The sequence below is a fragment of the Melozone crissalis genome, unplaced genomic scaffold (assembly GCF_028551555.1).
Source record: "Melozone crissalis strain CALT ecotype California unplaced genomic scaffold, PUWL_Pcris_2 ptg000007l_1, whole genome shotgun sequence".
Lineage (NCBI taxonomy): Eukaryota > Metazoa > Chordata > Aves > Passeriformes > Passerellidae > Melozone > Melozone crissalis.
In genome coordinates this window covers 7,348,831-7,376,711 of record NW_026535785.1, presented here as the reverse complement: position 1 = coordinate 7,376,711, position 27,881 = coordinate 7,348,831, and the positions used below count along the sequence as shown (strand labels likewise).

Genomic DNA, 27,881 nt, shown 5'->3' with positions numbered 1-27,881 from the left:
TGTCCCGGTCCCACTAACGCTTTCTGTCTCGGCAGGACTCGGAGTCACTGGACGGCTGCATTCAGAGCACGTTATCAGCACTCTACCCTCCATTCGAGGCTACCGCAGCCACTGTGCTGTGCCAAGTTTTTGATGTGGTGGAGAAGACGTACCGTGGGGATGGACTGCACTACCTCATAGACTTCCTGATTCCAGCCAAGCACATCCTGCAGTGCATTCAGCAGGATGCCTGTGTGAGTACATCATGCTCTCTAAGGCCTGTGAAGGCTTTCTTGGAGAGTTTTCTTTCTGCTCTTGTATGCAAAACGACTGGCAAAAAGCGCTTGAGTATGTATGGCAGTCTAGGTGGGAGGGCAGGCTGACAATTAGGAAATAGTTGAGAAATTGTTGTTGAAGCTTAACCCTTCAGAGATCAGCGATCAGGTGTGGAGCAGTGCTCTCCCTTTCTGTAATCAGGAACACCAAGGCCTTAAGGGATTCACAGGAAGAGGTTTAGCAAAGTGTTTGCTAGATGTATCTGACCAGGGTGGCCTCTGACCCCAGCTGTTCCCTGGCCCTGTGGATGAAGCTATCGGGCTCTTGCCACTGGCACAATGACGTGCAGGGCAAAATGCTTCCAGTCGGTGTTTTTCCAAAACTCCAGCTCCCCTTTGATGGTTGCTGGAACAGTCACAAGGCTCAGTAGCCCCGAGGAGTCACGTTACATTTACTGCCAGAACTAGTCCAAGATTAACGTGCTTTACTGTTGGGAGTCTAAAATGTTAGAAACGATGAGTCAAACACCTCCATCACAAAACTTGGCTCGAGGTCTGCAAGATGAAAAAAAACCCAACCAGCCCAAACAACCTAAAATGTGGGTTTGTTCTAACTTTTTTGTCTCTGAATGCAAAGGGGGCGTGTGGCCAGGTTTTCAATTCAAGTCCTCATGGTAGAGGGCAAGGGACTTCTAGGAGGAGGAAAAGTATGGAATAGAGGCTGAAATAGTCACTCATTTGTTTCAAGGAAATGAAATACTGGGGGGACAGACCCATCACACAGGATGGATCCATGTGAAGTAGGCATCCTGAAAGTGTGTTTTGGTGCAGTGTTTGTCACCTCATATTGTCACCAACCTCCAGCTTGGTGCCTGCCATCTCTGTGAGTCGAGGAGGATCCAAGGTGGTGCATGACCTTGCTGCTCTCTCCCACCCTGAACACTGCAATAGATGTTATTCCATCAGTATCCGTAATTGGAGCTTCTAATTCTATGGTGCATGGTGTGTTTTTCTCCTTTAAAGAAACAAAAAGCTTTTCGTTTGTACAAACTGGTAATTATTTCAAGATGTTTCACGGCTTTCCCCAAAATACCGCCCTCGCTGAATGAGCCAAGGTAGCAATTTCCCCACTTCTCGAGATCCCGGCAGCTTCCGAGCGGCCAGTGGTGCCTTGGGCAGGTGAGGCGGTGAAGGGGAAGGAAGGAAGGAAAGCAGCAGCGAGGTGGGCGCACGGTGCTGCCGTCCCTGAGGGAAGCCGTTGGGGCAGGGGCCGAGGAACGCACGGCAAAGGCCGCGCAACCCCCGCGGCCCTCGGGGCGCCACGGGGGGACGCGGGCAGGGCGGCTGGGCGGGCCTCGGCCCCCCGACAGCCAATGGGAGAACAGCGGGTGCCGCAGCAGCCAATAGCAGCGCGGGACCGCCTTGACGGGCACGGTGGCTGTTGGAGGGCCGTTGGAACACGAGGCGCTGCCGTGTTCGCCGTGAGGAGGGAGAGGTGTGAGGGCAATGGGTGCTCGGCCGTGAGGAGGGAGAGGTGTGAAGGCGGTGGGCACTGGGTGTCCTAAGGAGGGAGAGATGAGGGTGGTGGGCACTGGGTGTCCTGAGGAGGGAGAGGTGTGAGGGCAACGGGTGCTGGGTGTCCTGAGGAGGGACAGATGAGGGCAGGTGGAGCTCGGGGTCCTGATAAGGGAAGTGTGAGGCCAGTGGGCACTGGAGAAGCCCAGGGTGCTGGTGGCCCACCCAGCTGACCAGCAAGATGTGGGGTGGGTTGGGCAGCTGCCTTTAGGGAGGGCTGCACAAGGCTTAGCATTAGGTATTGGGGGCTTTTGGTGAGGTGTGAAATGGCTGGGAGAGTGGTCAGCAGGATCCTTCCTTTCTTGATTGTGACCCTTTCAGGCTGTGTCTCATGATTTTTTGCTTCTGGAGTGACAGTACAGGGAGATCAAGGGAAGCTCTCGGTACCTTGTACCCTCTTTAGAGTTGGGCCCAGGCTATTCCATATTTTATTTAAAAGTCTGCTTGTTTTATATTTTAAATTTATTATTTCTTTTTTATGAAATTTGTTTAATTTGCTGTGGTCTCTTCTTCCCCAAACCTCCACTGTATGCCCCTTCATCTTTACAGTCTGAAATCACAGGGGACTGTTTCTTACTAATTGCTTTTTGAGAGTCTTGCCTGCCTTTTAGAGAGTCTAAACAAAAGCAATACTTCCTCCTTAGTTTGTAGTTCAGCTACTCTGTGTGAGCGTTTCCTAAACACACTGGAGGGAAAAGAATTAACTCATGTCTGAATGACTACTGTAGAAAGTCTTGAGGGCACTGGATCTTTTGTCAGCCTCTGCAGTGACCAAAGTGTAAATGGCTTCATGAAGTACTAGACTAGTTCATGGGCATTAAAATCATCAGCCATTGTGTGGTTCCTCAGGGACTGGAAGGGATGTTCCAAGGAGGTCTGTCTCTGCTTAGGACAAAGTTAATAACCAAATTTTGCCCCTGGCTTTGAGGTGATGTCCTGAGCTAAATGGTCTGTTCCAGCTTAGCCATCCCTGTAGCTTTGGAAGATTCCACCTTTGTGCCATTTTTGTCATTGGTGCCCAGCTCTTTCTTCAGAGGCAGCTGGCTCAGCCTATTCCTGGCTGCAGCCACTGGGTGTAGAGGGTGTTCCTGGCACTCCTCTGATGGGCCTGGTTTGGCTCTGTAGTGTTTGGACACGAGAAAAGCAAATCCTTGAACCTCAAAATGAGATGTTAAAGGTACTGTAATAAGCCTCTTCACATAATCTTCCCTTTGAAGGTGCATTTTGGAGCAGGAGCAGCATGAGGATGCTCCACTTCTAAAGTTCTGAAGCTCTGTAATGTTTAGGCTATTGTGGGACTTGCATTCCTGTTTTGGATGTTACTCTGGTTCCTGATGCAGTTTAGATTGTGACTGTGTAGGGCTTTTCAGGAACTTCAGTGCATTCTGCATTTTGGTTTTGGTGCTTTTATTGCTGAGTTTTCTCCTTACGAGTCAGTAGGCAGACAAGTAAGCATCTAAACAGTGAGGCTGTTTGGAATTTCTTAATGTATGAGTGGCCCTCCAGTGGGTTATTCTGCATCCAGATTTTAACAGATCTCTATGTCAAGTATGTGCTGATGGAATTCAGCTTTATGTTTATGCTGCTGCTGATTGTGTCTTTCACTTTTCAGTCCTATGAGCTATAATAGTTTGGGAACTGATCTTATTGATCTTCATCTGCCTCTTTTCCCTGAAAGACCCTTGGTACAGACCATTGGCCTTAATACATTGACTAGGAGATCCTATAATGACAGAAGAGGGGTTGGTGTGCTGCAGTGGTACACTCTCTTCTGGAAAACTGCAAATTGCTCTAGTTTAAAACTTATAAACAAAATACTTGATTTGGGCACTTTGGTTGGAGCCACAAGCTTTGTTGGCTGAGGTGCTGTGTGAGTCTTGAGCTTGGTATAAAAGTCCATGAAGTGCATTTAGCCTGAGACCTGCTGGAGCAGCTTGTGCAAACTGCTGCAAGAGGTGCTCTGGGCTTGCTGAGTTTAACTGCATGTGGATGAAAGGAACTTAGTGACAGAGGCATCTGTGTCTGGCAGATCAGAAAGCCTGAGAACACCACACTGCCCAGCTTAGCTGTGCCTTTGAGGGAAGTACAGGCAGCTGTGTGTCAGGCTCTAGGGCTTTTTGGTTCTAACTTAATAGAAAGAGGAAAGAAGGGGAGATGTGTCTGCTCTGAGTCAAAGTTAGAATAGAAAGGTAATATTAATATGATCCTTCAAGTAAATGAAAACTGAAGTAAGGTTCCTTTTTGTAGTGATACAGTGTGTAAGTACATGAGTAGGGCAGTAGCAGTAAACAGAAGTAAAACTACTGTGACTGAACTTGACTATTTTGAAGAAATAGGACTGGCAGGTCTCCATCCTGGAATATGGAAGAAGTTACCATGTAATGCTGAATGTCTGGTAGCAGGGATTTTGTAGAATCTGTTAAGTCAGGACTAGTAACAAAATACAGAGAACAAGCTGAGCCTACAACATTGTGCACTGAGCAAGGACTGAATTAACTGACCCGTGAAAAACTGAATAATGTTTCCATGTGGTTTGCTCCATGGCAGGTAGTGTCACACCAGCCTTTTTAATAAACCAGCTCTCTCTAGAGAGATAAGTTTCATTGTTTAATCTCTGCCATAAAGGATTTATTATGGGGTCATATGGAAGATTAATTACTGTGTCAAAGGGGTTGATGTTTATGCAAGAATTGCAAGATGGCTACAGACTGGTGGAAGGGAGGGAGGATGTTTGTACTGGGGGAAAAATGGAGTTAGAGGCAGGAGTCATGAAATGTACCATGCTTCTCATCCATGACCTTGGCATAAAAAGTAAGAGTATGTATGGCATGTTTGTGGTGAAACCAGCCTGGGACACACCAACTATAACCTGGAAGAGGAGGGTGATAAATGCATTGCACAAGATGAGCTCTAAAACTTTGTACATAAATTTTGTGATGGTAACTCAGAGGGCAAGCATGTGCCTCCACGAAGTGGCAGGCAGAACTTCTGTTGTGAACTGGAGTTCATCAGTTTGAAAAGAAAAACCAGGAGGTGACTGGGTTACTGTAGGAATGTGACTGGAAGACAAGTGGGATCTTAGCTTTAAGAGATGCTTCCAGCACATTTGGGAAGTGCTGGTGCCATTACAGGCTGTGTTTAACAATGCTTTGCACAATGAACAAATGGTTTTTAAGAAAAAGAAATGGGCATTACAAAGGAGATACTTCAGGCACACTGAGGAGATTATGAAGGTGGACATGCTAAGGTCATGTGACATGGTTTAATGAGTCTAAGCAATGGAAACACATCCAGAAAATACAGGATTGAGGAGGAGGAATTACTATATCTGAAGGATGATTTGGCTTTCTAAACCTGTGAGCAACTTTGCTTCAGGTGCAAGGAGAGTTAGAAATCTGGTGGGGCTGAAAGCTTGATGAACATAAGAAAGAAATTGCTTTATGCCAGTACCTGTTGTTTCAAGGTGTGTGAGGATCCCAGAAGTTCCTTTCTGTTCTCTGGTTTCTCTGCTGTATGGCAAGATACTTGAATTAATTGAATCCAAAGCCTTGTTGTACAGAAAAAGATGAAATTAATTGTGGAATTGATGGCTTATATAATGGCTTAATTTAAATCTTACCCGAACAGAATCAAGTTCAAAGCACTGGACATTATTTTTTGAAGTTGTGATAAAGCTGTAAATAATTGAGTCAAGTCAGTTCAGCCATGAAACTTCAGTTCTTTTACTTGGGTGGCATTTGTCTGAGGCATGGCCTGAGTGCTGCTGTGTTTTGGGAATGAGGAAATTGCTGGTATGTTAAGTGTGGTTCCTCACAGTTCCCTGATGGCACTTGCTGCTTTCTTTCTCTGTGGCTCTGCTGTGCTTTCCTCATTTGCTGCTTCCTATCTCCTGTTTTGTCCTCACACTCTCCTCTTCCCTTCACTGGGACATTGCAGCCTCCCAGTGTAACTTGTGCCCACCTGTCCTGCAGGGGTGGTTTGTGTTGGTAGATTTTCTTATTTCTGCTTTTTCAAGAGAAGACCTTAGTGTGGAAACTTGCCTACATCAATAACCAAAGACCCTAAATTCCTCTGTTTTTTTGATCTCTTACTCAGAAGCTTGAGCTGAGATCTTTTGCTGGTGCTGAGAACACTTTCTGTTGTTTCCACAGGCTCCGTACTGCGGGTTGCTGTTTCGCCATGCGGGCTGGCCCCTGTGCATTCAGGACAAGATTGTAATCCAGCTCGCTTCCATTGACTGGCAAATCCTGAAGCCTGGTGACTTCTACCTGCAGGTGGTCCCCTCTGTGAAGAAGCCTCCACGAATTGTATTGAAATGTTTGGCAAAAGATAAGCATAATGTAGAAGAAGTGGTGATTCCAGAAGTTTCATATACCTCTATTTTTACTCTGGAATGGTTGAGTACGTTCAATGGAGAGCGGATGGGCATAGCACTGGAAAATTGTTTACTAACCACTGATGAGAAAATATTTCGTGTCCCCTGGGATAAAGTGGTTAATCCTGAATTTATAAATAAACCAAAAATAATTGAAAACAATATAATCTCTCCAGAAATAACAGAGGAACGTTCAATTTTGTGCCTCCCCACGGACCGTACTGAGTGTGGTTCACCAGACCTGAGGTCTCAGTATCTGCAGGAACTAAGCTCAAATCGAGACAACCCTGTCATTAGCAGCACTGCTCCACAGTTAAACGAAGCTCTGGTCAATGGTGTCTGTACGAGTCCTGTGACTCAAGAGAGCTTGGAAAGTGACCTTGAAGGGGAGTACGTTGAGCTGGCAGAAGTTTCACTGCCCAGATTTGGGCCACAAACAGGATCTGTAACACAGTCTCTGGCATTAAGTTATTTCACTCAGCCCAGGGCACGAGTGAATGAGTCTAAAGGCAAGCACAGATTTATTGTCATACAAGACAGCACCTACTCCAAGAACTTAATTCGTTCAGCACTTATGCAGAAAGAACACTGTCAAATGGACACTCTGAACACTTCTACAGAAGTTCTCAAAAATGTTACTCCGTTGGAAGGCAGCAAAATGATGGCACATGGAGAACTGTCCCCAGAAGGTCAGCTGATACCAGCTGATCCTGGGAGCATGGGTGATAACTTCCCTGTGGCTGAGCCTCCTGCTTGCCGTGCAGAAGATTCCTCTGCAGAGCGTGAGACTCGCAGTGAGCGATACGCACTGTGCAGCTACACTGATGTGTGTGCTGGAGATGCTGCCAGCTGCAAGGCACGAGTGCCTGGTGCCCCTGGAAACGTGGAGGGACAAAGGGATGGACCTAGTGAAAGTGCTGGTGTTGAAACATTGGAGCAGAGCCCAGAAGTGACTCTAGATGCTACTGCTGCTAAAGAGGAAGTGATGCTGGGAGTACACACAGAACCACTGACTGAGGGTCAAAAGGAGGTGACACTGACGGATGCTTCTTCTGTACCTGTCCTAGGCCCTTTGGGACCATGTTGCACACTAAAGGAAGCTTCTGATGTCTCTTGCCAGGGTGTCAGTGGAAGTGTTGAGCCAGTTCAGGTCACTACATTGCCTGAGAATTCAGATGTAGGTGGGGAGAGAGGCTCTCCTTCAGGGAATGTGGCAGATGTAAGCCCTTGCTGCAGCGATAATGAGGCAAATTCTCCATTAAGTCCTCCAGAAGAGAGCCAAGGAGATGTAGATGGATTTGAGGTGGGAAGAAGGGACAGCCAAGAGGAAGTGAAAGAGTCTAAAGAAATGTTGACTGTAAATGAAAATCAGACTAGTTGTAGTCACTGTTCTGTGAAAGCTTCAACAGATGGAACCTTGTCAGATGGTGAAGAGCAAGAGCATAAAAAGGCTGAAGAAGCCATACCACTCAAAACTGCCCAGTCAGCAGAGGAGAATCAGATGGCAGAACAATTAAATAATGGTGACTTGTTGGCTCCCAGTGCACAAGAGGAAGATTCAAGTCTGTTCAAAACCCAGAGGTCTGGAGGGACGTCTGAGGAACCGCAAAGGCTCTTGGAAAACCATGGCTGTGAAAGTGAAGAGAACTCTCTGCTGAACCAGGAGCATGTTGCAGTACAGGACTTGCAGGGACATGTGGAGAACCAGGAAAGTTGTTCTTACAGGGAAAGGTTGAAGACTACAGCCTCAAAAACACTGGAATCCATTGAGGAGGAATTGGAGGGTGAACCACTGTCCTCAGAACCTGCTGAGGAGCATACAGAGCCTGCCACTCTGCACTCCCAGCCAGAGGCATCGTCGGGGGCGTCACCTCCTAAAGGTACAGCCATTGGGTATTTGTGTGGTTGTGTTTGGTAACACGGATTGAAAGCAAAATCCTCAAGCAGTACTGCTTGAATACTGCTTATCAGGCAGGATTTGATAAATACATCTGGGAGGCTTTGGGGTAATAGCACAAAATACTGGGAAGAGATTAAATTGTCATTTTTTGTGGCATGAAATTAGCTTTCTCTTCACAGGTGGCTTTATTGTGGCATTTTGTTTAATAATTCTTTGCAAATTTATGTTGGTACAGAACAAAGTTCTATTTGAAGAAACTTTTAATTTCAGTAAATCTGATTGCTGGTGACCTCCTCCTGCTTACATTCATGATGTGCAGAATATGTGAGGAGAGACTTGTCTAACTGTACAAGTCTTTCATAGTTGAAAAGTGGCTTTAGGAAGATGGCTGTGGCAAGAGGCAGCAACAGTGGATGCCACAGTAAAATACTAGTTGTGTAACGTGACCTGAAGATCAACAAGTGTAAGTGCTGATAAGTGATTCAGGCAGCAAGCTGCAGAGCTGAGGGATTCCCCCTCTCCCTGCCTTCCCCTCCGGCATGCTTTCTTCACCTCCATTGTGTTTCAAGTAGGAGCTGTTTGACTTGAGTGGGAGAGCACAGGAATTAAGCATCTAACTTCAGCTCGGATGGAATGTTCAAGCAGGTATTACCCAGATTTCTTGATGCTTGGGTTCCTGAGCTGGGGCTGTGCTTCTTCAGGAGATTGAGAGGGCAATCCAGGCGTGTGCCTTTTGCACCAGACTGTAGGCAGGCAGTGTGTAACCACACGGGCCCCGTGTGGGCTTTGCCCAGCTCTGCTGAGTCTGGAGAGCTGCAGCTCGATCTGCAGATCACACAGAGGAGCGGGGGTGGGTGGAACATGCCATTCCAGTTCAGCAGCTCTCATTCCCTGAGACCCCTGGCTAGGAAAATTACCCAGCTTGAAATGTTGGAGTGAGGACTCTTGAAAGGGTTGGCGTACAGACCCAGGTTGCTGGAGCATGTTTGATCCTCTGGGGCAACAGATCCAGAGCTGGTTGTCTTGGGATGTGCTGCCACTGTAATGCTTGCCCTGGTCCCACATTATGTGGCTAAGAGCTGCTGCATGATTCCATTTGACTGCACACACAACTGCTTCTCAGGTGCCCAAAAGTCACATTTTACCTGATGTCTTAGTGATCTTCTAATGGAGCTAAATTAGTGTCCACTGATTAAAATAAAACTTGATTAACATTTGCATCAAACAAATCTGTAGTTAGACAAGCCCAGGGTTACCAGGCATTTCTGATACTTCTGAAGTGACAAGCATTTCTCTTCTGAGAAATGGAGGGGTCAGCTCAGAAGTTTCTATTTCTGCAGCACACTTCTCTCTGAGCATCTCTCACCATGAGCAGAAAAAAAAAAAATCACCTTCTGCCTATCTGTGGGTGTTGGTGGATGTATGTGAGGAAATAACCATGCTGTGGATATTCATTCCCCTGGCCAACCTGAACCTGTCCTGACTTCTTGCTTGCTCAGGACCAGGCCTTGGAGCACCTAGTCTGTGTTTAGTGCTGGGTGGACACTTTGCTCGTGAGTGCTGTGGCTGCTTGTAGAGTGTTCCCATCTCTTCTCTTTTAAAACTAACCAGATCCAGCTTGTTATGAGATGTGTGATGTTCTCACTGGTCCAAAGAATAAATCTTGGCCACTGCTGGAGGTTTTAGCAGTGATGGACCCCTCTGGCGTACACACAGAGTTTGTTTTTAATGAAAGACAATACAAATGATTTTGGGGATTTGGCTGAAATAAGTGACACTTTTGGTTCAAGTCTGCTGATGTTAAGCTTAGGCATTGCAGTTTAAGAAAAATTCAAACCTTTTTATCTCAGTGTTTGTAAAGCAAAAGAAACAACCTAAATTGCCAGGAAAACCATCCAAACTATCCAAATAAACTTTTTATGGTAAAGGGCAGCTCAATTATCTGTTAATGCTGGCAGTAGTTCTTAAACACTGTAGCTGGCACTATAAAAAGCTTAATCCATCCAATTACATTTGATTGCTTTGAGATCCAAACAAGCCATCTCCTTATCTAGCCCCATTAAACCCTCAGAGATGTACTTACAAGATAATTCAGAGATAAAATTACAAAGCAAAGCAAATGTCCTACAAATGGACTTTACTTTTCCAGCAAGGTGGTTCTGTAGGTTAAAATCTCTGTGTCTTGTTGAGGTCATTTTGCTGCTATGATTGGAAACTGTGTGTATCTTGCCTAAACTATAAATAACAACAGAGCTAAAGCTTTACTGGGTCAGTTCAGATCTGAAATTCACAACTCAGCAGCAGTGGGCAGAGGCACAATTTGCTTTGTGTCAGGTGGAGGAGCTTGCTTGTTACAGCAGATATTGTTGATTATGTCAAAATGCATGTTCAGAAGTGGGGCATCTGAGTTTGCTGTGTCTGCAGGTTTTTCCTTGTCCCTTAACTCTCTCCCTTTACTTCCACTCTCAGTGAGCTTTTTTTGTGCACAAGTAGTGTCTATCTTAGAAAGACTTAGATATAAATAGAAAAAAGTCTGAAGTCGAATGTGAACTGTTTTGATTTGGTGGCTTAAAATTTACACTGCTTCCATTCACAGATAATGTGACTGCTGTTTTTTCCTAATGACTAACATCTAAATGAAAGTGGATTTTGAAACTTTGCAGCTCTGGAAAGAATTCCTCTATTTTGTGGGTGGAAAATATCTTGCTATTCAAGAAATAGTCTGAAAAGCCGCACTGGGGCATATTCAGCAGCACCTGTCAGGGCGTTCCGTTCCTGGTCCGGTTACTGCCTGCTGTTAGCATAGGTGATCCTGGTGCTGGAGCAGTTTGCAGGGAAAATGCTAATGCCTCTTTGAAATGCACACAAGCAAATCCTCCTCTCCCACTTCCTTGACCTCGGGGGAAGGTGGAACCTGCAAACACGGCAAGTTCAGATGTCCCTGCTCTCAATTTGCTTTTAGATGTAATCCTCCGCATTGGACAATTTCCGCTGTAGCGAGTGCCTCCGCCCCGGATCGCAAATAACAAACAGTGTGCTTGGGCCTGTTGGGAGAGCTGGCATCTGCACAGCTGAGCTGGCCTTCAGGAGCTCGGGAAGAGTTTTGTTTGGGCAAGATGTGCATAGTCTGGAGGCTGCACAGCTTTAGTGAAGTTTCCCCAGGGCTGAAAAGCCCCGGTACCGTGACTGTGTGTGGTGGGCTGAGCAAAATGTTTCTCTCTACCTTCTGGGAGCTGCTGCCTCATTCCTAAGAGATACCCAAGGCAGGACTGTCACACACATTTATGTATTTCTCTTGCACTGGTGTGTAACCTGTGTGGAACACTGCTGTGTTCTGTTTCTTGTCCTCTTGAAATCTCACATTTTGGTCCTCTCTGAAGGGTTTTGTCATTTAATGCAGACCCCTTTACTAAAAACTGTGTAGTTCTTATTGCCAGTCCTTACAGCTCATTGATAAGGTGATGTTCCATGTTCTCCTAGAAAGTCTACCAGCTCTTAATGTGAAACATTTGGACACAGCTTCCATGCCTCTGTGATGTTCAGGATACCCTTTCTGCAGGAGATCAGTGCCCCTCTGAAGTGCTGCTCAGGAAGATGTAGCAGTGTTTGGAGTGGATTGCACCACTGGGAGGTGGAGGCTGAGGTAGCCCCAGGAACAGAGTGGGGCTCTGGCACAGCCAGACCTGGGCAGAGCCCCAGAGCCCTCACAGCAGCTTCTGTGGCCAAATGCAGCAGATGCCAGGCTGGATCCCAGGGGTGCTCCTCAACCAGGGGTGTTACCAAAGAGGAATGAGCAGCTATTCTCTTGTGCCCTTGATGGTGCAGTGCCTGGGAGCTCCTCCTTCTTTCCCCCACTGCTGCATGATTTGTTGCAGTGAGCAGTGCTGCTCAGGGCACTTCTCTCACCCATTTTAGCAATTTAGAAAGCAGTTCAGACTAAGCTTCAACCTGTAAATCTCCTTCACTGCTAAAACTTGTATTGAAAGCCACTTCAAGGGCTGCTTTGTTCCTGGTCCTGCTCTTTAATGAAGTATTGGAATCTGTTAGTAAATAAACTGAGTCAAGTGTCAGCATTGTTGATGGAGCAGGAAGGTAGGATGGTTGAAGTAAATTTTAAATAGCAATTAAAATGTCTGACTTCAGAGCAAGTAAATAAATATTCCACTCTTATTTTCCTGAAGAAAGGTTGATATTTTTGGTGGTAGATACTGAAGTATCAGGTTTTGTAGTGAAGTAAAGTCTTTTATTTAGTATAGCTTTCTGCAGACTCAGGGATAGCCTAGTTGTGTACTTAGGATACTAAAGATCTGTTATTGAAGATGTTTTGTTGGCTTCTAATGCTTGTGATGTTGGGAAATGGGGAATAATATTTCTTGCACAGTGGGCAGAGACTTTTTTCCTTCTTACCAGATAATTTTACATGAAAATTGAAACTCGATAGAACTAGCTTTAGTTTCCATGTAGTAGCCCAGATATTTAATTTTAGAATTAACTGATTCTGATAACTTGTACTTTAGAGCTGAGGTGTCAGACAAAGGAAGCATTTTCTGCAGTTCTTTAGCAGGAGCTAATTGGTGTAATCATCCTGTTCTTCAGTATTTTTAAATGTGTTTCTGACTTTCAAGTTAAATGTTAATTAAAAAAGGCTGGACAAGGAGAACAAGGTCTCTTTGGCCAATTTCCAGCTGATCTGTCAGCCTCCAGTTGACTTCATATTTTCAGGAACTAATCTGAAAGTGTTGTTGGGGGAGTAATTCTGTCCTGATGGAGTAGCCCTCCCTGTCAGGAGCTGGTTTATCACTTCAGCATGCTCAGGCTGCTGGAGCTCAGCCAGGGACTTGCAGTGTGCCAGACTTCCAGGCTGTGAGCAGACATGTACTGCTTGATATGTTACCTTTAAAAAGGACTTTGACTACACTAATCCCCATCTGAATTGAGCTTTTATACTTTGCAAATTTCACAATAAATTGGTTTCTTATTTTAGAATTACAGTAGTATTAATGTTACAACCAGTTTTAGAACATGCATGCTGCTGCTAAAGGGCTGGAGGAGCTGCAGAGTGCTGGAGCTGGGAGCACATCCCTCCCCAGTGTGGTTCTTACCTGGGATCTTTTGGGTGGAACTCTGCTGGAGCTTCAGTTTGTTGCTTGTCTTACAGGGATGGTGCCAGAAGAGACAGAGATGAGAAAAGAGGCAACTGGCACAGGTGTGTTGAAAGCAGCGAGTAAAAGCAGTGCCCTGGAGGAAACTTCACCTCCTGTTACTCCCCCGACATCCCCAACTTCTGGAAGTGCCTGGGGTGGTCACTTTGCACGTACCATGGTCAGGGATGTGAACCCAGAAGTGCTCAGGAGTGGAGTTGCCTACCTGCCTGGTGAGTAGCTGAGCCAGAATGTGTCGCAGACATTTTTTCACAGAAATCCTTTCTTTCAGATTTCTGCATTTTCTGGGAAGCAGAGGCCCAGAGGAGAATGTAAACAATTGTTATCAGCTGCTGTGGAATGCAATAGGATGCACCTGTGATTGGTTCATGTTCCCATGTTTATAATTAAGAGCCAATCACAGGAGCAAGCTGGGGACAGGGTCCCTGGACACAACTTTGTTGTTATTCTTTCTTCCTATTCTTAGCTTAGCTTAGCAGCTCTGCAACTTCTCTCTTTATTCTATTTAATATAGTTATAATGTATTATATATCATATATCAATAAATCCAGCCTTCTGATCAAGAAACAAGATTCTCATCTCTCTCTCTCACCTCCAGCGACCCACTCAGGACGCTGTAATAAGAATGTGTCTTGGAAATGTGGTTTGTAGGAGGGCAAGGGAGGTGAGCTTCCTTCTGCAGCACTGGAGGCTGGTGCCAATTCTTCCAGACCTCTTCAGAAGTTCCACTTCTTGAATCCTCTGAAGTTTCCGAATGGGCAGGACAGGAAGCAGAACTTCCCTCCCATTAATGTTAATTTGCTCTCAGGAGTCTCAAAATGTTAACCAAGTGTGTATGAGTCAGAAATGCCAAATCTGTGGGCTCATACCAGGAGTTCAAAAAGAGCAGAGTGAGGATGCAGCTAATGATGGACTGGTGGGCCTGACATCAGACCTGGTCAGAAGAATAGGAACTTGATTCACTTGCTAGGTAATTAAAGGATAGGAATGTAGAAGATGCTCTTTGACAGGACTCTTGAAAACCAGTTTTATTCTTGGTAATTAGAAGTTTGGTTGACTAAATGTAGCCACATAGATATAATAGATTTTTAGAAAACATTTGATTTCATGAGACACGGTGTTGAGAGAAATATCCCAGTGAAGTGGATGGACAATGTGTAGGGTGAACGATAGTGTAGCTAAATAGCAGATGACAAAACCTGTAAGCTATCAAGGGACAACTTCCCAGAATTATTCTGCCAGAATCAGGTTTTAGGTCAAATGTTATTCAGTCTTTGCATCTGATAGAGCAATGAATATCAAATAGCTGCAGATAAAATTTCTGCATGGGATGAATACTGGCAGAGGGGTGAACAAAGCTGAGGCTGTTGGACAGAGCAGCCAGGGCTGCTTGGTGTACAGGGCCCACACAAGACGTCTTTGTGTTTAACCAAACATGAAGTGAAGCAGAGGAAGTAAGAGCTACCTCTCTAGTGAGAGGCAGCATTTGGCAGCTCTGTGTAAGGAGCCCCTGTGGGCTTGTCCTCTCAGAGCCAGCAGAGGGTTGTTCAGTGTGGGGCAGGAGGAGCTGCATTTGATCAGCTCTGGGGCCACGTATGAGTTGAAAATTGGGCAGAGAGCCCAACCTCAGAGAAGAGGTCAGGCAGACTGTGCAGTGTGGAGGAGTAGGGAGGGAGAGCAGAAAGGCAGCACAGGCATCTCCCAGGTGGTGCTGGCTCTGCAAGACCCATTTTGACCTCACTTGTGTAAAGGGGAGGAGACAACTAGACTGATGAAAATACAGATTTTTTACCTCTGTATACTTTTTGGTGATGCCTCTGAAATAGTTTGGGCTGTATTGTAAAAGGAAATGGTAAATATTAGAGGTGGTGCAGAGAAGGGTTACAGCCCTTTCTTGTAACTAAACTGGGTGTCTTACAACAAGAGACTGGAAGGTTGTTTATCTCACAGGATGATTGAGAAAGAGGTGAAATCACCTTTGTGCCTGGAAGGAAGAAGGAAGTTAAAACCTTTCCAGTTTTGGAAGGTGAAATGGAAAACCAAGGGCAGGGCAGAATAATGGTAGATTCATACATGTAACTTTGCATTAGGAGATTAATTGTTACAACAAATTCCAAAGGAGGATTTTTAATCTTCTGGTCTGCAGGTCAGTTTGGACATTTTTATGCTGTATATAACAGCCCAAAAAGTTACAGGAGTAGAGAGGGTCTTTGAGAGAAACTCTCAGTCCATGCTGTTGCAGGAGCCTCACCATGTTACCTAATGCTCCTTTTGTCACAGATTCCAATCAAAATGTACCACTGTTAAATGAGACAAAAACATTTGAATATGTCATGGAGGGATATCAAATGCCCACAAGAAGCAAGGCTTGGGTTTGATACTGCTTCCAAGCAAGTTTTTCTCTAAGGAAGGTATTATGTTTCCTGTAAAAGCACTATCAGATTTGAATGACCTCTTGGGGTTTCAGTGGGCAATCCTCACACCTGAGGGAATGTACTGACCACTCATTAAATGCTTTATGTTAGTCAGTGATAATGATACAGTAATTACATTAGAAGGAATAGCTTTTATAATGAATGGTAAATAAGAGCTAAGTAGTAAATTAGTAGCTGATGTAGTTAGCTGAAACTTCCAGGATGGTTTCAGTTTTGGATTATGCCACTGTTGAAGACCTAGCCCTGGTGGCTCTGGTTGCTTTTTTGACCTGATCAGGCAATTCCCAAACTACTAGGTGGAAGTTCAAGGTTTAATCAAATTCTGGTCATTCCCAACCTGCTTGATGGACAGAAGATGTTGCTTCAAAATTAAAAAGCTTTTATTGAGCCATTTTTCCAGTAATTGAGGGCTTTTTTTTTTTTTTATTTTTATTTTATTTTGTGATGGTCCCCTTAGCTTATGAAACAAATTATATTAATGAGCTTTTTCTAATTTCTTTCCATCTCTTTGATTATACAGCATCCAGGCTGCAGTATTTCAGGAGTAATAGAAGTCCTCCTGACTCACACTGATGATGAAAGATTTTTGTTAACAGGAGAAAGCCTCTGTCACAGTTTTGGTCCCTGGGAGGCAGAAAGCCCTGCTTCAAAATGGTGTCCATCTGTGTCTGTGGCCCTTACTCAAGTCATGTCCAAGTGACAGATGGAGATGACACTGGGACAGCTTTCCATGCTTGTGCCTGTCCATCTGTGTCTGTTTTACCTGACAGCTCTCATGCTTGTCCCTGGGGTGGGGGAGAGAGATGGTCCAGGACAGAATCTCCTGTGGCAGGAACAGAGTTAAGGAGAGAAAGAAGCAGATTTCTCTAAGTCTCTGCTTTTGTCTTGTGCTTGGGATTTCTGCCCACTCCACATCTTTCTTATACTGTTTGTATAACAGGAAATGGCTCCTGTTCTTGTGAATTACTTTTCACACAGAAGAGGTGTTTTCCCTCCTGTTCCCCAAATAATTTACTTTCCCAGTTACTTGAGCAGGCTCACTGCAGGTATTGCCTGATTTGGAGTCTCAGAAGCAGCTCTGGCTTCCCACAGTGCTGTGTCCACCTGCTCTTTACCCTGCTTTTGCATCTGGAGAGGAGGCTGGACTCAATCCCAAAGCTGGCACTGTTAGGTCCTTCTCCTCCTGTGATAAGCTGTGACTTGGACTTCTAGAAAATGGGTGGCAGGGAAGCATTGTCCTTCCTGGCTAACTGAAGCAGAGGATTTCTCCTTCTTGAGTGTATCACAACTCAGCTGGGTTGCCCATACCGTGCTGTACCTATTCCCTTGGCACTGAGCAAGCTCTGCACCTAATGAAAGCCTGGCACTGCCTGTGTCCTTTGTCAGAGCTGTGGGCAGGCAGGGGTGTGCTCCTGGACTGTCCCCTCTGCAGCCTCTGAGGAGCAGCTCTGGGCTCCTGCTCCAGGGCTCTGCTTGCAGCAGCTGCCTGGGTACATTCTGGGCTCAGCCTGCAGTGTGTGCCCGCTCTCCTAACATAGTGCATGTTCTGCAGGCCTGTCTGCATTCTCTCATCTGACAGCAATGTGAAGGTGAGATTCTGTATCTTGAATTTATGAGATTTCTGCTTTTCTCTAGATTATTGTTAGGCAACTTCAGCCATATTTATGAGGAGCATCTGTTTGGGTGGAAGACAGCAGTACAAATTTAACACTGCCATGAGAGAGACAAGCTGAGCTCATCTGCTTCACTCTGGGACAGCATTTGGGTACTTTGGGAGTGTGTTTATGGCCTCCTACCATCTGCAACATACACTGTATTGAGTTCTGTGCAGGATTTCCAGGAAGGTGGTGGGGTCTTAGTGGGAGGATATGATGCATGCAGAGCTGGAACCAGGCTCTGTTGAATAACTTTATTTCCACCCCCCTCTCTTTTTACAGGTACCAGAGACAAATCGGGGCGTGCAGTGGCCATAATAACAGCAAGGAGCACGGCCTGGTTAAACCCCCACTGCAACACCACTGAGCTTGTGCGCCTGCTTCTGTACTTGCACAGCATCCCAAGGTTTGTGATGCTCTTGGGCTGACAGGGCAGCTGCTGCCCTGTCTGCTTTGCCTTTCCTGGAGGTGGGAATTGAGGCAGGAATGGAAGGAGGTTGATTTTATTGGCCTAGGAACTTGGTCCGGACAGTTCTGAAATTACACAGCTGGGAGTCTCCTGCTTGTGTTCAGCAAGCACTTTGCCTGTTCTGTATATGCTGTGTGCACGTGGTGTGATATAATTGGGTATGTACTGAATGTTTTCATGTGTTGCCTTGAATCCAAGCCATTCTTGCTATCCTTCATTAGTTCAGAAAATGGGATTTAGGAGTTATCATGGGGCAGTCATGCAGCAGCTCTGTGATAGTGTTGTGACATGATATTTTAGGGCTAGGCCTCCAAGCTGAGAGGGAGGGAGGATCTGTAAGGGTTGAGAGGCTGCCTGATGTGTGGCTGAAAAAAGCCTGTGTCTGCAGGCTGGAGTTTGCTGGAGCTTCTCTTCCTTTCACTATGACAGACTTTTCTTCCCCTCATCACTGTTTTTCACTTGTATATGATTAAATAAAAAGAGGTAAAGCAACTCTGATAGTGATTTTTTGAGGCCTTTAAACCATTAATAAGGGGAGCAGGCTTAATCCATGAGAAACTCATGCTTTGTTTCTTATGCTTCTCCCTTCAAATCTGATTCTAGATGAGGTAGTCATTGGGTCTGCTCCAGACTGGCTACTCTCCTGAAACAGTGAGGCTGAAACCAAGCTTGTCTCTGAACACAATTACTAAGAATTGGTTTTCCTGTGTGGGTTATCCAGTGTGCATCAGCACCTTTGCCATCAGTGACACATATTCTAGGAATAGGAGAAATGGGAAGTTAGGTGGAAGTCATAGAATCATATGGCAAAGGTAAAAACAACAATTATTTGGTGGTTTCTGTGTATATATTTTGTTTAGGAGAAGGTGGCCAATTAGTTCCTGTTATTATGAAGCCATAAGTGTTTTTCACCCTGCCATGACTACAGGTTCTGTTTCTATAGTCTGGTTAATTTTCATTGGTGACAAAGGTGACCTTTTTATCTTTGTCCTTGCAGACCAGAGTGTCAGGCTTTGGGTCTGACTGTTCTTGTGGATGCTCGTCGCTGTTCTCCCGTCCCTGCTCTCTTCAAGGCGTTCAGCGCGTTGCAGGTGAGCCTCGAGCCGGGCAGAGGAGCCCTGGCTGCCTTGCTGCCATGGTTGGATGTTACATCTCCATCTGCTGCTTATGTCTCCACCTGCCACCTGGCTTTCAGTTGGCTTTGGGAGGTGGAGATACGCACCCAGCCCTGCTTTAGGAGGATGACCTGGACTTGCCAGACTGCAGACAAAGCAAAAAACCTAAGCCAGTCTGAGTTAGGGGAGAACACCCCTCCCCACCCCTCCAAATTTGCTTTCATCTCAGTGCTAAGAGCAGCCCATACCCAAGTGTCAATGCTGTCATGAATTATCTTGCTTGGAGGTGTTGTCCCCTGCACCGAGGGGCTGTGTGGAATTGTGGAATGTGCAGGGATTTTTGCCTGCCACAGAGAAGGGAGGGAGAGAGGCCTCTGCTGCTGTCATGGGAAGGGAAGGACACTGCTTGCTATGCCAGGTGGAAAAGCACGTGCAGCTGTTGATGTGGTTGTCAGTGAATGATTAGAATCGGATGTGCTGTAACTCTATATTGCTTCAGGTCAAAGGCTTTCATATCAGGCACTTGGGAAGCCAGTGGGTTGTGTTGTCCCCCCCTCCCAAACAAAAACTGTCTGCTGCTCTTAGAAAGACAGGGAGATGATGGGTTGTAGCTATGACTAATCTTGTTTAAGCAGGTGTTCCTTTTAAATCAGAGCTTAGGTCTCTTAGGACTCAAACTCTGCAAACTGGAACAGGGCAATGTTTTAATGAAGCTGATGTCTGTGGTTTATGTGCTTCAGTGCCACATCTGAGCGTTGAGTCTGACTCAGAGGTCTGTCCTCCTGCTTCCTGGGCTGGGTGGAGCTGTGAGCTCTATCAGCGTGCTCATTCTCTGTGGTGAAGGAGTAATCTGTGCCCTGCTCAGTTCTGCAGAGGTAACAAGCAAACACATTCTCTTTTATGCTGTGCCCACATGGCAGTGGGCTTGCTAAAGCTTTTGAGCATTTCACTGTCCATGTAAGTTGCATGGCAGTCTTAGCCGCCTGATTTGGAAATCAGTAACATGTTCTGGCTGTCTCAATTCTCATACAAGCATGGTAATGATCCCATTTTAACCTTAAGTTTCCCCTCTGAAATGAGGGAGGGGGGAAGCTTTTTGCTGTGCTGTGCTGGCTGTTTGGCTCTGAGCACCTCCTTATCAGGGTGGTGCTACAGTTACTTAACATAGTTTAATGTGCTGCAAGACAGATTGCTGGACCTAAGTGTGTGCTCTAGGTAACAGTGACTGGTTACTCTGACTGTTTACAAAGGCTGATTACTCTGCTTGTGGGTTTTTGATCCTTACACTGACTCTTCTGAAGACTCTGTAAAGGAGACCTGTTCAGGTAGCTCATCACCTAGTTATGGCACAGGAGTAATCCCTGGCCCCACTAAGATCCTCAGCATTTACTCTGTAATCCCATAGCAGTGTTGTCTTCTGCTCTGGAACAGAGGTAGAGTAATGCAGAAAACTGAGTGTAACTACAGTGGGGCAAGCTGAGTGTTCTGGAGTGCAGCAGGATTAGCTTGGCCAGTGACTGCACTGAGGCACAGGCTGTATGTTACATCTCTAAGGTCACAGTGCAGATCATGTCCTTGGGGTCCTTTCTAAATCCCTTTCACATCTCAGTGTCTCTTGCCTCTGGCAGACTGTCTCTAGAGCTCATTTCTCTGCTGTCCACCACTCCCCTTGTAGAGGATTTTACTTACATAGTTTCTGTGAAGCCTGCTATGATAATGCGCTGGAATCTGTTTAATGTTGAGGTGGTCCAGCACTGTTTATTCAATTCTGAGTGCCTGTTCTCCTCTTAACCCAGCAGTGGCTTCACAGTGGAGAAGCACAGATGAGATGCTCTATTGCAGAGTCCCTTCCTGCTGGGGTCTGTTAACCCAGAGAGATTCCTGGGAATCAGAGATTCCTGGGTCAGGATATGTCAGCCTGAGGAAATCTTTCTTCCATTTCTCCATCTTTCCAGAATGAATGCATGATTGGAATTAAGTGCTAGTAGACAGCTTTGGGTGTTTGCAGGTTAGTTTTCCCTACAGCACTGGGAGTCTGTCAGTTGCTCTGTCCAGAACCACCTGGTAAACTGGTGGGAGCTTGTCCTCTCTGCCTTCAGGGTAGGGCCAGTTGTATTCTGCAATAATTTTTTCCCCTTCTTTTTAGAATATTGGGTGGCTGGGAAATCTTTCTGTCCCAGACAGCAGCCAGAGCAGAGGGAGTGGGGCAGAATAAAAAGAGCTGCAGAGTTATCTCAGGAAGAAGCAGGAGGAACTCTGGCAGTTCTGTGCGGAGGTGAAGGGAAGTGCACAGTGCGTGCATGTTGCAGGAATAGATCAGGCTTGTTCCTGTTGGAAACTGTGTAATGATGCTTTGGAGCAAGGAGTTTTGCAGGATAAATGCTGTAATGTTTGGTTACAGGTTGTCACAAGTAAGCTCTGTGCTGTGGAGGGTGGCTCTTAAGAGGAACTTTGCTCAGAAGTCCTAGACTGCTCCCTTGCTCAGTGAGCAGACAGGGCATGGAGAGTGGAATGTGTGCCCTGCCTTCAGTGAGCAAGTATCTGGGATTTCCCTCTGCCTGAGTCTTAATAGAGTGAGATTCTTTTGAATTTCCCATATCAGTGTGAAGGCTTAATCCTGTAATCGGCTGTGTTTGTGTGTTGGGTTAGGAAGAGTCAGTTTAGCATTTGAAAGCAGAGAAGGTCTGTGCAAATGTTTTTGTTCAAGAGGTGTATTTGCATTCTCACTTAGTGCAGAAGTGCAGAGGAACTTGGTCTCATGTTAAAGACAGGGAATCCCTGCTTCTCCATTGGAGTGGTCACTTAGAGGCTGACGGAGGTGTCTGGGGACTCTCCCCTCTGTGCAAACATTCCTGGCAGCCTGTGCTTCAGATTGTGCCAGCGTTGTTAAGTCTGGCCATGGGTTTCCATTTGGGGCAGGAAGCCAGAAAAGTGGAACTTCAGTCTGAGGAACATTGGAAAAAAATAACTAATTCTCTTTAAAAGAAATAATAATAAAAGGCTCTGTGTTTAGCCCGGTGCTTTCTGAACTCCTGTTGATGCCCCTCTATTCTATGCTGTCCAAACTATACCTGTTTTGGGAGGTGAAGAGTTCACTTATATGTGTGAAACTCTTGTTTCCTTGCTTCCATAAAGTTGGTTTTGTTAGCAGAGATGGTAAGAGATTGTGCATAAAGCTGCAGGGAAGCTTCCTCAAGTGGCATCCTGCTGTTCCCAGCTCTGCTTGTCTCCTGAGACGCTCCTGGTAAACTGTTTCAGTCTTTGGACTGCTCCATCAGTGCTAGATGGGACTGACTTACCTTCAGCTGTTTAAATTAAAAAATGTGGTGAAAGGTACTTGATTTCTTTGGAAATACAATTTCTTCTTGAGTTGGAAAACCTTGAACTTTTCCCTTGACTGCTTTATTTGTGAATGGTTTTTCAGTTTCTATTTTCAGGAGTAACAAACAAATGAGTGTTTTGGCTGTTGTGGTAACCTCTTGTTACACCATCTCTACCTTTATCCCTCACTCCTATTGCACATCTTGTGACTGTTGGCATAGAAGAGGGATTGTGTAAGAAGAGATTTGTTTAGTACCATCAGCAGTCTTGAAGTTGTGTCCAGTCTTCTTCAGTACTTTCTAGCAGATAAATTCAGAGCTGGTGATACAGCTGTAATATCTCCCCATCCTCTCTTCAGTATTTACCAAATGCAGCCTAATTATGCAATAAATCCTTTTTGGCCTTTTAATCAGTGTTTAAATAACAGTGAAAGTGTGAATAATTCACTGGAGAAATTTACAATTTAGAAACCTCTCATGGTTCTGGAAGGTGTTTCAGTTGGGATTTTTTTGCTCTCTGTTTAAAAGGATCATGTTTTAGGACTGGATGAGAGAAAGGCCTTTTTCCTCTGTTCTGGGATCTCTGCTGCTACTTTCACTTGCAGACTTTGGGCTCCTTGTGTTTGCCTTGTTTCTTAATTGCTGAACTGGGCCCAGTGTCAGGTTAGGTCATTCAGTCTCTGTTGGTCCACTTCTCTCTGTACTCTGGCTCTGCTGCTCCTGGCAGATATTTAACCCTGCTCACTGCTGGAGCTGTTTATTTAAACAAATTTCCTTTGCTGTTGTGACCTGCTGTGTGCCAGGTTCCTTCCAGCTCGAGCAACACCACAAAGGATTTGTTGCTTGACAATTCCTGAGATCTTTGCAGAAGCAAAGACTGCACAGGAGACATCAAAATGGGATGGCTTTTGTTTAATCATGTGGCACATCAGCTTTAATGGCTCTTCTCCTTGCTTTCCTGGTCCAGGCATCACACATGTAGGGAGTCCTGTCTCCATGGTCTGGATCTTTCTGCCATGCTTCCCCCTTCCTACTGTTGCTCTCTCTGCCTGTTTCTCACTTCCCTGTAGAATGCTTCTATAATGGGAGAGCTGCTCCTGGAGCACTGAGTTTGAGCTACAGCTGCCAAATATCCCTTGTATTTGGAATTTCTCTCAGTTTACAGTAGAAACAGGATGCAAGTACTTGACTGTAAATTGGCAGTAAGTAGAGACAAGATGATGTTTTTGGCACTGGGTTGGGGGTGGAGGGGGGAAAGCCACTTCCTTTCAGTTAGGTGAAGTGACCAGGAAAGTTATCAGAAAAAAACTTGGACACGGAACATGGTTGAGTTTTTTTTAAGTTCTGTTTTGTTTTTTTTTTTTTTCCCTGATTCACTTCCCTGTGCAGAAGGCAGAGCTTCTTTAGTACAGCCAACGTCTGACCTTTTCCATTGCTTCCTTAAGTATTGCAGGACTAGTTATCTGAAGCAAACTACCTTCAAGACATCACCTTGGTACTCTGTAGACCTTCCTTAATTTCTGGTGACTGCCTTCCAGGCTTTGTAGATGCTTTTGAAGGATCAATTGCAAACTTGTGTATGAACCTCATGTGGTACATTCTCCTTAGTATCCAAGGCAGATCACTAATGGATTTGTGCTCTGTACTGTTGTAGGAGATGGATCCTCACTGTATTCATGGAGTCCTGCTTCTGGTTGAAAAAGATCTGACTTTTCGGATGGAGAAGCCACCAGCAGGGCAGGTAATGGAACCATTTATCTAGGCTTTGCTTGGCCACTCCTGATATCCTTTATTTAACTCTCCAGACAGCAAATTCCCTGTCATTGATGTATATTCATTCTCACATGAAATTTCCGTAGGTGTCCTCTGTGTTTTGTGGCTGTGGTCTCCGGGGGTGTGGTATTTATTGGCTCGTAGTGTTTCTGTAGCTGAACAGATCCCTGTCCCGCTGTTTATTGCCACGCCCATCAGTGACATTTGCACCACAATGACGTCAGTCTGCTCTCAGAACACAGGGGGTTTGTTGGGAACAGGGATAACTGTTTGGAGGAGCCCTGCACAATTAGCTAGAGATGCTTTTCATGTTCTCCCATTAACAAGGGGGAAATGCGTGGTCAGGAAGAGATCACATTATGCTAAATCCTGAACTCCACCTTTGAAGGTGCCTCTTGCTTTCCTGGATTTTGTATCTCCTCTGTTTCCTCTCATACCTGCTGCTGCCAGTGCCTGAGAGACTTCTGCAAGAAGGGGGAGATGAGATGGACATTTGTGTGAGGTTTCCTTTGTAGCTGAAATGTCTGGAAAGACCAAGAGCAGGGAAAGTTACCACAACATCACTGAACTCCCCCACTACAAGTAAAACTGTCTTGACATTCTATAACTGTATAAGAAATGTAGGCTCCCAGCCATGCTGTGGTGAGCAGACCTCATCTTAGTCCTCTTCCTGTGCTCCAAGACTGTTGCAAGCTACAAGAATTCTGTGCCTGATGAAGCTCTGTAGGTGTCAGAGTAGGCCAGGAGCTCCCTTTTGGCTCCTGTGAATGAAGCTGTTGTGACAGGTGTCAGGTTTGCTGTGCATGTTGTGTGGTGTCCCCAAGGCTAAAGAATAACAAATGCTATTAGTCCATTTCTTTTTTGCCCCCATATGGAAGAATTTGGAGTCAGAATGGGGGCTGCAGGCACATGCATGCAAGGAAAGCTACAGAAGAAATTAAACACATTGAACAAACACAAAGAGTGTAGGAGGGAACAGAGGAAAGGCTAATAAGCACATGGGCATGCAGGAGGAATTGGAAGCATCATCACAATCTTGTAAGGAGGTAGAAACTTCACACTGTGTGTGTGTGTGGGAGTTAAATGTCTGCACCTGAGTTTGTGTCTGGGCTGGCTTCCATGTACCTGCAGGAGCACTTGTTGCTCTGGTGAGTGTAGAAATGCTCTGAGGTCCTGCAGACATGGAGAGGGCAAGTTACCTGTGCCAAGCTCCAAGAAACTCTTGGAGCAAATGGCTGCTGTGATGAGTGGAGAGTTGAGGGCAGGGCAGAGACTGCTCTGTTAGACTCGTTTATAGGGAGTGAGATGGGGAAGCTGGGGGCTGGATTTAACCTCCCAGATTCTCTAAACAGATGCAAATCACAGCACAACTGTGGGAACATTCGAGGGAGTTGCTCTGCTTACACCAGGAGGTGCTGGCTCTGGAGAGGGCTGGCTGCTGCCAGACTTCCATCACAGATGTTCTGCCTGGTGAAACAGCGTGTTGTGGCCTGCATTCCTTCAGGGTTTGCCCACTGAGCTGTTTAACAAGCTCCTCTAAGATTGAATTTTTGTTGGTTTTTTTTTTCCCCTTCATAATGTAGTGATATTGCAGCTACACACTGCATGCTGTGCTCTGTGCAAGACAGATAAAGAAATAATAGATTCTGCCTTTTGTTAACCTTCCCCTCTTCCTCCAGTACTCACACCCTAATACAAGTGAGTTTTTTTCTTTTCCCTTCTATTCCTGTGCAGTTTGAACTTCTCACCTCCATGAAATCCCTCCATAAGCACATAGACAGCTCCCAGCTGCCTCTGGAGCTGGAAGGGACCTTCCCATACTGCCACCAGAGCTGGCTGAGCTTCCGCAGGGTGAGTACGGCGTCCTGTGTGCTCTGGGGTCTGAGAGATGGGAACAGCAGGAACCTGTCAGCAGCTGAACCTATAAGCATTAAAAGACAATTTTCCTGTAAAGCTGTGAATGCAAATGAGTCTCTGGTATCAAAAAAATGCTAATACTGTCTTCATAAGATGGGTACACACTGTGGGCTCTTGGCACAACTGCAGGAGCTGAAGTTTTAGTTTTTTACTCATTTGCTTGAACTGCATTAATTCTTTCTATTCTTTCTTGCCTTCAAAATATGGTCAAATCTGAAATGGAATCCTGTCTTGTGGTACACAAGTGGCTCTTGAGTTAGGAGGACAGACATCTGAAACTAATCTCAGCAGAAGGTGTTAGTATCATGTTGCCATTGGACTAATGAAGAAGAACTTGACTGTAATAACAAATTAAATCTTTTTGCTTTTGGAGCAAGAATCAGATCAAGCTGTTATCTCCTTGGTAATATCTGCAGTCCTTGCATGAGTGAGACTTGGAAGTTCTGGATAATCAGTTCAGAATTCTTCTTCTAGGAATATCTTCTACTTGCAAGCAGCAGGGTATGTGCAGACTGCCAGAAGCCTGCAGGGGTGGCATCCATGGTACCAATACACACTCTATGTGCACTTGTGCTGTGGGGGGAGCCTGAGTGCTGTCAACCATGTGCCTGTTGAATCTTTAAAAGCTCTATTGAGTTACTTGGCACACTAAGACTAGACAGGATTAAATCTCTGTAAATCTGCACACAAGCTGGCTGTCTTTACATTGAGTTTGCTGACCCTGGTGGTTGACAGAATTGTCACCTCAGCTTCCAGAGGATCCAGTGGTCTTTTGGCTCTGACCTTGCCACCCAGAGTGCCACGATTAAGATGTCACAGAGGGCACCACTGTGGTGCTGGTGGTAGGCTTCAGAAGATAGGCTTGGCATGTGCCAAATGTTAACTTATTTTTTCCAACTTACATCTGAAAGTACTTGTATGAACCTGTGCAGATGCAGTAGAGGTACAGAGGCCTAATCTTGGTGCCCAGGACTGACTTGGAGAAGTTGAAGTTTATTTGGCAGTGGCGAAGCAGAGAAACTTTGCAAGAAGTTATGGATTAGTTTAATGGACAGAGTTGAGAATACCTTGAGAGCTGAGGTGCTCTGTGTGTGCAGAAGGGTAATTCATGAAGGAAGCAGCATAATATCAGGCTATTTCTTGTCTTGGCATGTAAAACGTTGCCAAAAGGAGGTAATATGGGAATCATTCTGTATGGAATGCCTGTTTATACTGTGTGTGATAATGACCCGTGTGCTCAGCTCCTTTAGCTCTGCAGCTATGTGGCAAACAGCATTTATTTCCTGTCTCAGTGATCTCACCTGCATCCTGCCTGCTAATCTGTCACTGCTGGCAGTGCTCCAGCACTCCAGGGGAGGAGGGAGTTCAATTCAGTAAAGATTCAAACAGCTGCTTTTTTGTTTTGTTTTAAACACAGTTATTTTGGAATAACTGTTTCTCCCTTCTCTTGATTTTAGTGGCTAGAGGGTGGCATCTGGCAGTATTCAGGCTTTATATCAGTAACTTTTCTGAAAAATAGTGCCTCACAAACCCTTATGAAATGTTTGGACTTTTTTTTTGTTTGTTTTTCTCCCTGCTTCCCCCCTACCCTGCAGAGCGGAAGGATTTCAAATTTGTCCATAGGTTAAGGTGCTTAATTTTGGAAGCTTTCCAGTTTCCTAATCTTAAATTTACACGACTTTTAATAGGAGGAGAAATTATTTAAAGTAGAAAAATTCCAAGTACTTGTTTTATGTTTTGTTTCTCTGAAATTTATGCAGTGTGATTCATCATCATGGAAAGTTACAAGAAATGCTAATGGAAGAATGTGAGACATAAGTGGACTGTTTTTTGCTTTTTTTTCTGTAAAGCATGACCCATCCAAGCCATGAGTATGCAAGTTTCTAAGGTCTGCATAGAGGCCTTGGTCTAGTGTGATACAGCTGAAGCTT

The 27,881-nt window shown here is 45.3% G+C and overlaps 1 protein-coding gene across 2 annotated transcripts in view; it reads left to right on the top strand.

Annotated features, from left to right (window-relative positions):
- Positions 1-27,881, top strand: part of PLEKHG4 (pleckstrin homology and RhoGEF domain containing G4) — an 85,345-nt gene that overhangs the window by 13,889 nt on the left and 43,575 nt on the right. For both annotated transcript variants that reach the window (XM_054269520.1, XM_054269518.1), the window contains exons 2-8: positions 36-233; positions 5,981-8,084; positions 13,263-13,478; positions 17,639-17,762; positions 18,823-18,916; positions 23,915-24,001; positions 25,768-25,884. In XM_054269520.1, coding sequence (XP_054125495.1) covers positions 36-233; positions 5,981-8,084; positions 13,263-13,478; positions 17,639-17,762; positions 18,823-18,916; positions 23,915-24,001; positions 25,768-25,884 — 2,940 coding nt within the window. The remainder of the gene's footprint in view (positions 1-35; positions 234-5,980; positions 8,085-13,262; positions 13,479-17,638; positions 17,763-18,822; positions 18,917-23,914; positions 24,002-25,767; positions 25,885-27,881) is intronic.